Source organism: Capsicum annuum, chromosome 7 (genome assembly GCF_002878395.1).
Source record: "Capsicum annuum cultivar UCD-10X-F1 chromosome 7, UCD10Xv1.1, whole genome shotgun sequence".
NCBI lineage: Eukaryota > Viridiplantae > Streptophyta > Magnoliopsida > Solanales > Solanaceae > Capsicum > Capsicum annuum.
In genome coordinates, this window is record NC_061117.1 from 182,909,474 (window position 1) to 182,922,827 (window position 13,354).

At 29.0% G+C, this 13,354-nt stretch overlaps 1 protein-coding gene across 1 annotated transcript; it reads right to left on the reverse strand.

The window, feature by feature from the left end:
- Positions 1 to 654: 654 nt before the first annotated feature.
- LOC124885836 lies at positions 655 to 4,877 on the reverse strand. Its single transcript, XM_047394079.1, has 2 exons — positions 4,776 to 4,877; positions 655 to 1,062 (listed from the first exon to the last, which is right to left on the reverse strand). Exons 1-2 carry the CDS (start codon positions 4,875 to 4,877, stop codon positions 655 to 657), a joined length of 510 nt encoding a protein of 169 aa, XP_047250035.1.
- Positions 4,878 to 13,354: the final 8,477 nt, after the last annotated feature.

Genomic DNA, 13,354 nt, shown 5'->3' on the forward strand with positions numbered 1-13,354 from the left:
CATATACATAGCATTGTTGTCTACAAAACACCTAAATTATTGTAAGTGTAATATAGGATGTACATATATTCATAAACAAAAACTTATGACATAGCTTGATTCATACATACATAACAATTGGACAAAAAGTTTTTGTGTAATTTTTTAAAAATTTTCATATTGTTTTGTGAATTCGATGCATTTCTTATATATTGTATTCGTGTATATGTACTCACATACATAAAATTTATTTACATCTAAAATTACTAACTATATAATCAGTATATATGTAAATGTTTACATATACTTTTAATTTCATTTTTACATATACATAGTATTATAAGCCACGTTGACAAGTACTTTATTTATCGTAAATAAGCTACTTTTATCTAGAAATGATTACAAACATTAATGAATAAAAAATGTACATACAAGCATCAGTAAAACAACTAATTAATGCAACAAACACATGCACAACACAAATAAGAAAAAAATATATCAAACATAAATGGTAAACTGAAGTAAACTCATATTTATTTCAACGTATAATTACCAAACTAAAACAGTTCAATAAAGTCATTACTAAAAAATTGATAACGATAATCGAGTGATTAATCTTCAAGAGTATATAAAAACTATAAGTTAGTTCTCTTTTGGAAAAGATTTGCTTTAACGTCAATTGTGCCCTTCATGTCCGCATCGTCCACAACGATTTGTGCTTGATGAAAGTGTTTCGCTGGATTTCTTGTTCCTCCCTTTCTTAGGTCTTCCTGGAAGTCTTTTGTATATCTGTGGTAGTACTTCTTCCTCATCTACACTACTAGGAACATTCCAGTTTTTCTTATCTGGCAGTGGAATGATTGGAACTTTATAAGTCTTCACCAAAGTGATTGACTTGTAGTATTCTGAACAGTATAAACCAAAATCTTTTGCATGTTTAGACTTCAAGATAGCAATGGCGTGAGGACAAGGTATTTTATCTATTTGGAACCTCCCACAGTTGCACGAGCCACTTTCAAGGTCGACAATGTATCTTCTTTCAGATTCATAAACTAAGTATCTATAGATTGAGCAAGCCTTCACCTGGACAAACAAAAAAAATTCAACCTGACAACTTTTTCTGCAAAAAATATTTAAATTCAATGTTTTACAGTTAATTAAATACTACATCTAAATGCATAGTAATAATTCTAAAAATTTTTACACACCATCATCCTCAAAGCTTTCACACCGTTGAGAGTTAAAATTTCATCAAATCTACGACCCAAAGTCGTACTTGTATAAGAAGCTATCTCACTATTTTTATAGTTTCAATAACTAAATAACATTCGTACCTCTTCTAAGAATACATAAATTGGCAATTCTCGAGCTTCCACCAAACACCCATTAATACACTCAGAAGTATTCAAATTTATCATCCGACCTCTATTTATCGGTGAATGACACCTACTCCACTTTTCATATACAACTTGTTGTAGATATTTTTTCACTTTCGAATCAGATTTTTCAATCGTTATCATTAGGTAGTCAAAATCATCTTTTCTATAAGCCTTAGCCATTAAATAATACAAATCACTAATACTTTCTTTGCTCTTACAAAAATAACCACAAACATTTTTTCAGAGATGCCAAATACATGCAAGATGTGGGATATACAACACTAACAGCTTTGATAATACTTTCGATCCTATCATATACAACACGCATGTTGTCACGTTCTCTGAAAGCAGTTTTGAACTGATTGAAAAATCATGTCCATGAGTTGTCATTCTCCATATCCTCAATTCCATACACAAGCGGTAATATGCATCCTACGTTATGTACAACTATATTAATAAAAGTCAACATAAAGATTTTCTTTAAGAAAAATAAATTGGTCTAAATTATTTTTTTATACACTAAACTATTTTTACATGAAATACAATGTGTGACAAAAAAATAAAAATAAAACCCACATACCTGCACCATCCAGTGTACTTGCTGAGAGAAAAGTTCCTTTATATGGTCCACTTAAATGCGCATCATCAACAACTATAATGGGTCTGCAATACTCAAACCCCCTTATCATTAGATCCAACGCTATAAACAGATACATGAACCGATTATTCCATGACTTATGCATTTCAAGGTGTGAATTAGGATACACATTGTTTAACATATAAAAGTATCTCAGCATCTGTCTGTAACCATCAGTCGAACCACCCCTAAGTGTCGCTATGGCACGCTTCTTTACACGTTATGCCTTTATATAATTTATATCAACACCATATACAACTTTCATTTCTTCGATGATATCTCCAGGTGTGTGCTTTATCTTATGGTTAACTAACTTAGGAGTCGTGAATTCACAGACAAAAGCAGTAGTCGCCAAAATATTCTTCAGTACCCTATCACTCAAACGGCACGTATGGTCTGGGTTAAATCTCCAAATGATAAAAATATTTATTTTCTTGTAACTAGATGCTTCCAACGTCCATTTACAATCCTCATTGTAACATCGGAGCACATAGCTGAAATAGAAAAAAGACATTAATATGATTAGTATTTATAGAAATTTATAAGTTTTTAGGATTTGTATGTTAGAAATCTGTTATACTTAAATAAAGAAAAGAGAAAAGTCATAAAAAAAACCTTGAACTTGTCCGCTCAAATTACTTTAGCACTTAAACTAAACTTCTGTTTATTTACCCCTCTTAACATCTTTAAAGTATATTATTTTCACCCTCAAAACTGAATATCACTATCATAATGGAGAGTACGTTACACTCGCCCACATCAGCGCCACTTCAATGCCACGTCGGAGCGACGTCATTGCCACATAAGAAACTACTATTTAAAAAACAAAATCCCCCCCACATTATTTTTATATATTTAAAACAAAATATATATATATATATATACTATTTTATTTATTTATATATATATATATATATATTAAATAAAAAAGACACCCCCACCCCATCCCCATTTTCTTTCTTCTTCACACACACACCCCACCCCGCCTACCCCGCCCCTCTTTACCTTTCTCCTCTTCCAGCCCTCACCCCCACCCTCTACCCTACAAATGCAGCCCTCCTCTTCCAACGCCCCACCCCCCAACATATTTCTTCTTCAATCCCCACACCTGAAATAATCCATCATTGGAGTCAAGTATGAACAAAATATTCAGAACCACCACTTGTTCGATGAAATGCCTCAATGAAATCCGAATTCAACCCAGCATCTATTCAACAAAATACCTCAATAAGCATAAACTTAATCAACAATGGCATAAACTTCATTTCAACAACAGAATTCTCCAACTCAAGATGGCCAAATTGAATTCATCAAATTTGGTGAGATTGAATTCCTTAATTATACGAAATCAAATTCTTCATCAAAATTCTTCAGTTAAATTCTTCATCGAATTTGATGAATTTCTAATAAGCACAAGACATAAGAATTGAGAAAAATTAAAAGCAATTGACGATGACCTTGTTCGATAGAAAAATACCAATCGAATTTTCAATTAATGAAAACCAATATAGCTGCAATTTTTGGGATATGAAAATAAAAAATGGTGATATGGAGTTGAGAAGCATTGAAGTAATAGAGATAAAGTAAAGGATTTGAAGTAATGGAGAAACGGGTGGTGGGATACAAAGAAGATGAAGAAATGGGGGTGGGGGTGGGGGGTATGAAGAAGATAAAGAAGAAGTTGGGGTGGGGAGGGGGTGATGGGAACGGGGCGGGTAAGAAGAAGAAGATGAAGTTGGTTCTTGATTTTTTAATTATATTTATATATTTATATATATATATATATATATATATACATATATATATATATATATATATGATAAAGTGGGCCCTTTTTAAAAAAAATCACTCGCTTTTCTTTTTTTTTGGTCACGTCAGCCATAAAGGGTGAAATTAATTCACTTGAAAGTTGTTAAGGGGGGTAAATAATTATCCGATTAGTTTAGGGTCTAAAGTAAATTTTGGTGACAAGTTAGGGGAGGGGGGGGAGGGGGGTTTGATGTCTTTTCTCTAAAAAAAAAACATATACAACATAATTTATCTACTATACATTACTAAACAAATTAAACATATATGATTTTTTATGTTAAACAATTTATAAAAAAAAAAACAACAAAATAAAAATTGTCTTATTACACATTCAATAAAAAATAGTCTATGTATATGTGACTTATTAGGAAGTATCTTTTTTATGTATATAATATTGACGTAATTTTTAGTTTGTCAGAGTAACATTTACATAAAAATGATTATGTATATGCGACTACATAACCGCTTCTTCTTTTGTAAGTGGAAATAATATTTTGTTGGGTCTGTTTACATTAGCATAGATTTACATATACAAAACATATTGAATGTATATGTTATATTATAATCAGTTTCTTCATACGATTACGACATTTTCTATTTTTGCGACTTTATTTCGCAACAACTTCAATCCATAAAAACTTTAAATTTCTGTAAATTTCATACAACTATATATAACATTGTTATCACAACATGAAAACAATCTATGCAACACAAATATAAACATCATAATAACATTCACGCAACAATTAACATTATATTAAGGTCAGTCCTAAATTCATATATATAGTTATCAAATATGGTAAAATTAGGAGTTAAACACATGAAATTTATGTAAATAAATTTATTAACAGAACAAATAACATAATACCTTTTTTTTCTGAACGTTTTGCTTTGCAATTGAATTCATGTGTCACCACATACTTCGACATCACTGAAACGAGCGATTTTTTATCCTAATAGATCTGTTTCACCTTCACATCAATACTCTTGCTATAACAGATCAAGTTATCAACTTTAAACTCTGGCACATACAAAGCATATTGATTTTGTGTTTCGGCAACAGAAAGAGCCATAGTATTAGATTCAACACCCTCCACGTAAACAACAACTCTTGTTTCTCTATCAAACTATATGTCCTCTGCACATTTATCAATCGTTGATATGCACAACAGATACATCACGAAGGCTGGTTGAGATTTTTTCAACTCGACATACAACCGAACATCATTATCATTCTGGATATGAAAAGTTTATTCATTGTTGTCGACAACATAACGTACATCAATAGTTTTTTTAGCCTCGTCAATATTTAATTCGACAATAATTCATGAAATTCACCTCAAATAACGTATTGATTCTGCGACAACAATCCCATCACTTTTATAATTAACATATTTTATTTCGGTTCTTCATTCACTAGAGTACCTCAAAAGAATAACAATATTCATATTCTTGAATTCCAATTAAATTTTTTTCTTCAAAAGATCAAAATCCAGTGCTTAAATTATTTTTGATTTATGTTTTTCGTTTGATTTATTTTTTTATGTATTTGTTGTTTTAAAAATTTGAATTACAATAGTTGTTACATAATTTAAGGAATGCAGTAATCCTGTTATTATATTAGTTGTGTTAATTATGTGCTTAAAAGCAGAGGAATCTGTTATTTTCATTTTAAAGACGTTAAGAAATTCGCATATACAAAGGTTTCTATGTATATGTCGGTTGTCTTATGTATATGAAACGGGAGAGAGAATAAAGTAATTAAAGAAGTGGGAGAGGGCGTAAATAATTCTAATAGGGTTGGAATTTATGTAATTTATATAAATTAAAATTAAAATTGAGTTGTTGTTGGCCCGAATACTCTTTTTCTACTGAAATTAATTTTATTGATGCTTCCTACTACCCTAAAATTATTTTGGTACGTACTTGTATAAATTACAGACATAATTTGTATAAGCATCCCAATTTAATATCTTTCACGATTTAATATTCACAAGAATATACGTATATATATTTATATGTAAAAACAAGAATCTATCTCTCTCTCTCTCTATATATATATATATAACATATTAAAAGTGTGAAACTCCTTAGAAAAGTGATTTGAACTTTTTGTCTTTCATTAAAATACTATAAAATGGACAAAATCGTCTTTTCACTATTTTTATTAATTTATTATTTAATTACATTTTTAATATTTAAAATCAAGGAGTCCTAAATTATATGGTAAAAGAAAAGTATATAGAGAATTAATGTTGGTAAAATTTTTTGTTTCCTTCTATATGTGGAAAAAAGAGTCTTGAAATATATGGTAAAAAAACAAATCCTAAAATATATGATAAAGAGAATAAAAAAAGATTTAATAGTAGAAAACTTTAAATAAAAAAAGAAAAATAAATCTCACCTAAAGTTTTAAAAAAAAACTAATGTACGTCTTCTTTTAATGTTATTATTTTAATTCCAAACATAAATTATTATTTAACACCTCTAACTCATTTTATATATATATATATATGTATATATATATATATATATACACACACACTAGTTTAGGTGTATGCGTCTCGTGCGTGTACCTCATTTTATTGAGTTCAAATGTTACACTAAATAGGATATTTGTTTAAATAACAAAGATGAATATAATAATTAAATTTAATATCTTTTGAGTATGTAAAGATAAAAATTTTATTTATTAAATCTAATTTTATTAAAAATATTTTTAAAAGTGGATCGACATTCATCTAGCATTTGTAAATTGCAACAAAATAATATAATGATAGAGACATCAAAATAATACAATTAAATCTAATCTTTACACACACAAATTTTCTCAAAGTCGTTCAACACTCATCTGCCACCTGTAAACAATAACAAAATAATACAATAATAGAGATATCAAAATGATACAACTAAACCTAACCTTTACATAAAAAATTCCGGAAAGCCGATCAACATTTATTTGCCACCTATAAACTGCAACAAAATAATATAATAAAGTGATATCAAAACAATACAATTAAATTTAAATTTTACATACAAAAATTTCTCAAAGCCGATCGAGATTCATCTACAAATGATAAACTATCACAAACTAATAGAGATATTACGATAATACAATTAAACCTAACTCTTACCTAAAAAAAAATTTCAAAGTCGACCCACATTCATCTAGCATCTGTAAATTAAAATAAAACAATAAGATAATAAAGATATCAAAACAATACAATTAAACCTAACTTTTACACAAGAAATTCTTCAGAGCCAACCGACATTCATCTATGACCTGTAAACTATAAAAAAAAAATATAATAGAGATCACAAAGCTTCGATTTTGATTCAACTAATTCTTGTCTGAGCAAAAATTTTGACCCTAAGGAATGATTTTGAATGATAATAAAGAAGATATATATATACACACATGTTGAATTCTATTATTCTGACAAAAACAGTGAAGAAGTTGATTTCTAGAATGAGATTTTTCGAAGGCAGATCATAGAAATAAGTGGACAGTTGAATTAAATAAGTGGATATATATTATATTATTTTACATGATGATGGCTTTTCTGCAGCAAAAAAGGCAAGTAATTTTTTGTAACCGACATTACTTTTCTTATTTACAAATAGACCCTCATAATTTTCTATAATTACACTTTGATTGCAACTGACTTTCTGTTATGTTTCCTAAATTACAATCAATAACTAATTTCCAAATAATTACGGTGTAAATAAAAGGAATTTCCATTGAAAGAACAAAAAAGGAAAAAAGAAATTTCCCATATTTATGCATGTTTTTTTAAAGTGCGAGTTATGTTTTTGAAAAGGTTCCGAACGACTCAATATTTATAGACATATTTTCTTAATAGAGTCCTATTTTAGAAGTATTTTTCTAATAGAACAATAGAAACGAAAATATTAATTAATTCTCTTACCATATATTGTAGGAGTCCCATATATTTTAGAAAATCTAGTAGAAAGGAAAATATTAATTAATTCTCCTACCATATATTTTAGAAAGTCTAGTTAATATAATAAAAAATAATTAAATAATAAATTAAAAATAGTGAAAAGACAATTTTGTCTAAAGAAAAGTATTTTAATGAAGGCAAAAAGTTCAAATCACTTTTCTAAGTGCGAAAATTTCCCATATTTATGCATATTTTTTTAAAGTGCGAGTTATGTTTTTGAAAAGGTTTCAAACGACTCAATATTTATAGACGTATTTTCTTGATAGAGTCCTATTTTAGAAGTATTTTTCTAATAGAACAATAGAAACGAAAATATTAATTAATTCGCTTACCATATATTGTAGGAGTCCCATATATTTTAGGAAATCTAGTAGAAAGGAAAATATTAATTAATTCTCCTACCATATATTTTAGAAAGTCTAGTTAATATAATAAAAAATAATTAAATAATAAATTAAAAATAGTGAAAAGACAATTTTGTCTAAAGAAAAGTATTTTAATGAAGGGAAAAAAGTTCAAATCACTTTTCTAAGTGTCTTCGCACTTTTAATATATTATAGAGATAGATATAATATATATTAAAAGTGTGAAGACCCTTAGAAAAGTGATTTAAACTTTTTACTCTTCATTAAAAGTAAAAGTCTCTACTTTAGATAAAATTGTCTTTTTACTATTTTTCTTCATTTATTAAATCATTATATTATAAAATTTAAATTAAGAATTTCTATAACATATGGTAAAATAAAAATATCATTCGAAATTTTTTTCTTAAAAAACACAAGAACCAAAAAATACCCTAAAGTTTAAAAAAGAAGAAAAAAAGAAAATAATTTATTTTAATTTTTTAAGGAAAAAAAATGAAAACACGTTATTAGATTTTTGAGGAAAAAATTTCAATTTCCTAAAGTTGTGTTATAGTATTAATTTGATACCATAATTAATTTTTTTTCTTTTCGCAACATAAAAATAAAAATATTTCATATTTAAATAATTCTTTTTGTTAGGAAAAGATATTCGAGAATTTTTTTTGCATTAATTTAACACCATAATTAATTTTTCCCATTTCGCAACATAAAAATAAAAATCTTACATATTTTAATTTGATACTATAATGTTTTTTTCCTTTTCGCAACATAAAAATAAAAAATTTTCATATTTAGATGATTATTTTTTGTAGGAAAAGGTATTAGAGAATTCTTTTTTTCTACAATAATGTAATAACATCCCCAATGTAAAATTTGTTGGTGGTGATATTCTAATAACTGTTTTTTTTTTTTAGCTCTAAAGGTGTCATCTACAATCACAAAAGGTTAGGTTTAATTATATTATTCTAATTTTTCAATTATCGTATTATTTTGTTGTAGTTTCTATTATGTTCAAGTCTATGTTGTTGATGAATGTTTGATCGGAATTTAAAAATTTTGCGTTAAGGTTATATTTGATGATATTGTTGTAATATTCTCAAATACAATAGTTTCTGCTCTGTTATTATTTGTTGTTTTTTCAAGTGATAAATTAACGTGTAATCGAGCTTTGAGAATTTTATTTAAGGTTAGGATTTAATCACATTGTTATGATATCTCGATTATTGTATTATTTTATTGAGTTTATAGTGGTAGATGAATGTTCAGTCATGCTTTAAGAATTTTTTGTGTAAAGGTTAGATTTAATCAATTTATTTTGTTGTAATTTCTGATCTATTACTATCTGTTATTTTTGTTATTATCTGTGACGTGATAGTTCATATCATACGAGATGATCAAGATATTAATACTTCACCTATGACTTGACATGAAGCACACATACAAAACACGTACATTTGACTAGTATAAAAAATGTATATGTACGTACTTATAAAGAATATATATTCTATATAATAAGAATATACATATATATGTCACAGTATCGTTTAAAAAATAAAATTAGAAAAAATGTGAATGCGACGATCAACAGATATTTTTTGTGATTTTTTATGTTAAAATATTTAATTATATTAGAATATTTTACAATATGACAGGAAAATAAATCTTACATACAAATTTAATTTGAAAAATTATTTAAGGCCAAGGAGCACCGAAAAATAATTAAAGGAAACAGAGCGAGCCAAAATTGGATGTTAGCACTTTATCCAAATCAAGCAACAAAAAAGTTATAAAAGATCACAAAATTCTGTGAAAAACTTATATAATTCACAATGCTAACAAGAATTTGAACGCGGAAGAGCAAAAGTTAATTTTTTGTTTCTGAATGAAGCTCTTAGGCGAAAATGATTTTTTTTGCTTTTGATGTAAATTTGATGAAAATTGTATAGTGAAATCTACATAGATAGGAACGAAAGAAACAGTAACACTAGAGAAATGGGATTGAACTTTGCATTGGTATTGGACTGAAAATAGGTGAAAAAAGGGGGTGAAATCAGTTCTCTCTATACATTGAAACACATGTAGAAGACAAATAAGGATTGTAGTTGAGTACCGAATTGCCCATAAAAATAATTGTAAAATAAAAAATGCCCTTGGTCGTACAATAAAGTTTTAATAATTAAATTTACTAGTATGCCCGTGCCCATGCGATGCACGGACGAAAATACTATATAAGAGTATTTGTTATTACAAAAAGTGTTGTTGGTTGATTGTAGAACTGTAAACTTCTTCTCACCAATGTTGTTTTATCTTTTATCTTTTAATAAAATGACAGTGTCAGGACCAACGTGTACTATCTACTAATAAGTGTCATAGTCTTTTGTTGCTGGCTTAGATATAAAGGGAATATGTATTCTTGTCATGCCATGTTATGGAGCATCATGAAATAATGGGTAATGAAGCATAAAAATGCTATATTTAAGGCGACATACACATATATATATATATATTAAACAATATTTACAATAACTATAGGTGTGGCATCTAGTCAAATTGCTTCAAACCATTGTTCTAGTAGTAATTACAACACAACCCAAAAAGATTACAGTCATTGCATTTTCATCTACCACACAATCATATTCCAAATGTACAGCGGTAGAATGGGAGAGCTAAGAATCCATCCATGGTTTTGCATTCCAAAAAACAGTTATGACATGCCTAAATGTGATAAAATAAATATTAGTAGACTGAGGAAAATGAATACCAAATCATAATAAATTTAGGGCGAAAGCTATACTGTAATACATGAAGGTTGTTAACATCCCAACAATGATTTTACCACAAATCAATTACCGAGAATAACAATAATTTCTAAGAATAATTACGGATGAAAAAATTCAACAGTAAAGAAGGAAAAGCTTTGAAGTTTCCACATAGTACGTTTCAAGTTTCAACTTCCTTTTCTCCCAACTTTTTGATTTCAAGTTTCCACCTTTCCTTCCACATGGTACATTTGAGATCAGAGGATTAAAAAAACATTTTGAAATATTCTACATTTGAGAAAGAATAGTCACACAATAGATACATAGAACAGGCACAATGATGATAAATTTCTTCATATGTAGCAGATTTTATGAAAGAATTGGTTCCCAAGAAAATTAGTCCCTACATTGCTATAATAGATATCTTAACCTCAACTCTTAACTTAACAATCATGATTTCGAAAGTAATGTGGTGAAACTTAACTGGAAGCAACACTTTTCATTCTCGATAAATTTGTAGGAGTGTCATGGCTTCTAAAGCTGCTGAACGTGCTTCATATTAAGTCAAAACATAGAGATTTGGAGCCCAAAAATAAATCTCATCCTTTTTTAGTACGCAAAAGTTACCAAAAAAGAGGACCATAGTTCCTGCGAGCATACCAAAATAAAGTTAAGTTCATAATCAGATATAAAGAATTATATTCTTGTCTGCATTATCTTCAGTTGTTTGATAGAATATTAACTTCTATAAACTTATCAATGGAGAATGAAATTAGTTGTTACTTGGGAGGATTGAAATCAAAGTTGAATAAGGTTGTGAGATTACAATCACCTAGGACTTTGATGCAAGCATATAAGTTGACAAGATTGCAGGAAGATGTGTTTGAAGCCCAGGCAAAATCTTGGGGTCTAAGAAGTGGAGGAAGGTTGTAGAGGCATAATTTACCTACTCCCTCATATGCTAAACCACCAATGCCAGATTCTATATTTAAAAGAAGTAATGTTCAACCTAACAGAAATTTGTTCAGTGGTAACATCAATGGAAAAAGATTGACATCTGTGCAATCTAATAATTACAAAGATGTACCAAGGTGGTGCTGGTGAAGACGTGCCCATGGGAGCTGATACTGGAGCAAGTTATGGCCAAGGAGGATCTGCAGATAATAGTCCAGGGCCTAAAATTGAAGAAGTGGATTAAAGATGATACCTCTACTTTTCTGCACTTTGTGTACTATTTTAGATACTACTTTTAAGTTAGCTGATACTTGTGAGTGTCTTGTTAATGTGTGTGGGAACAATTACTATAACAGCTATGTAGATCTCTATGTTCTGAATACAGCTTGTTTTTCATCCTAATTCTTATCCAACTTACGTAATCTATTCTTGCTCTTTATCTGCAGTTGCCAGCAAGCAGTACTTTGATAAGCTGGTACAGCACAATGCAAAAAATATTTTAGAAAATATGGTAGAATAATTACCAATAGAAATGAAAGCTCTATTTCTGTAACTATTTAGCTCAGTTAGTTCTACATATAGGTAATAAAGAGGGGTGTGACATTAAGAATGACGGATATCTTTTGTGACGAACATAAACAAGTGTTTAGCACCATACAAGCTTTCATTGGAATCACTAAATATCAAACCGTCGGAGTAACTGGTTATCATGAGAAGATGCCTTTACAAGTGCAAAAAGACACTGAGAGTGCACACAACTTCATAGATCAAGAAGTTGACAAGAGGTTGGGATGCCAAGCTAATAGCATAGATGAGAAGTTTGTAAGTTTGGTTGATAAAAAGTATCACACTTAATAATTTATATTCACATTCGGTGTTTAAGTCAAGTCAATATATGCATGTCCTGCGTTTTGAAGTTTCTAGCGGAATAAATGCAATTATTTTATTGAAAATTTAAGTTCGCTAACCTCTTAGTTTTTTTTTGCTGGAGTGAGCAGTTCAGGTGTTACTGCTAAACTTGAAGATCTAGATTCAACTATTGTTAGTTCCATTTCTTGCTCGCTCATGGCAAGTGACTTGACCTTCTTAGCAATTCTCTGGTCAATAGTCAGCGGCAGCACCTGCTCTTTTTTTGTGAATGATACAATTGTTAGGCTTGTATGAGTAACATTAACGCTTACCCAGGATGACTTCTTCAGTTAAATGTTGAATAATTTGTTGGACAGCAGGATATGGTCAAGACGAAGAAGCTACAGCTATAAATGGGAGTCAGTTGTAAGAGATGAAGCATGTGTCAGGGATGAGGTTGATTGAATAAAATTGAAGGTAGACATAAATAAATGACCTTGAAACATGTTGTGTCGAATATATCCTCTGTTGTCATAGAGAGGATTTTTTCACCAAGTGCACTAGAAATTAATGTTGTCGTCGAGCGAGTCGCATCTGTAAGATCAATTTGGAACATACACCTATAACCATGGTGAGTTAGTACTTGAAATGCTTGAGT

Coding starts and splice junctions, on each gene's coding strand:
- LOC124885836 (XM_047394079.1), bottom strand. CDS start 4,877: ATGGCTCTTTCTGTTGCCGAAACACAAAATCAATATGCTTTGTATGTG. Junction 1,063..4,775: donor GCAAGAGTATTGATGTGAAG/GTGAAACAGATC, acceptor TTGTTTGTCCAG/GTGAAGGCTTGCTCAATCTA.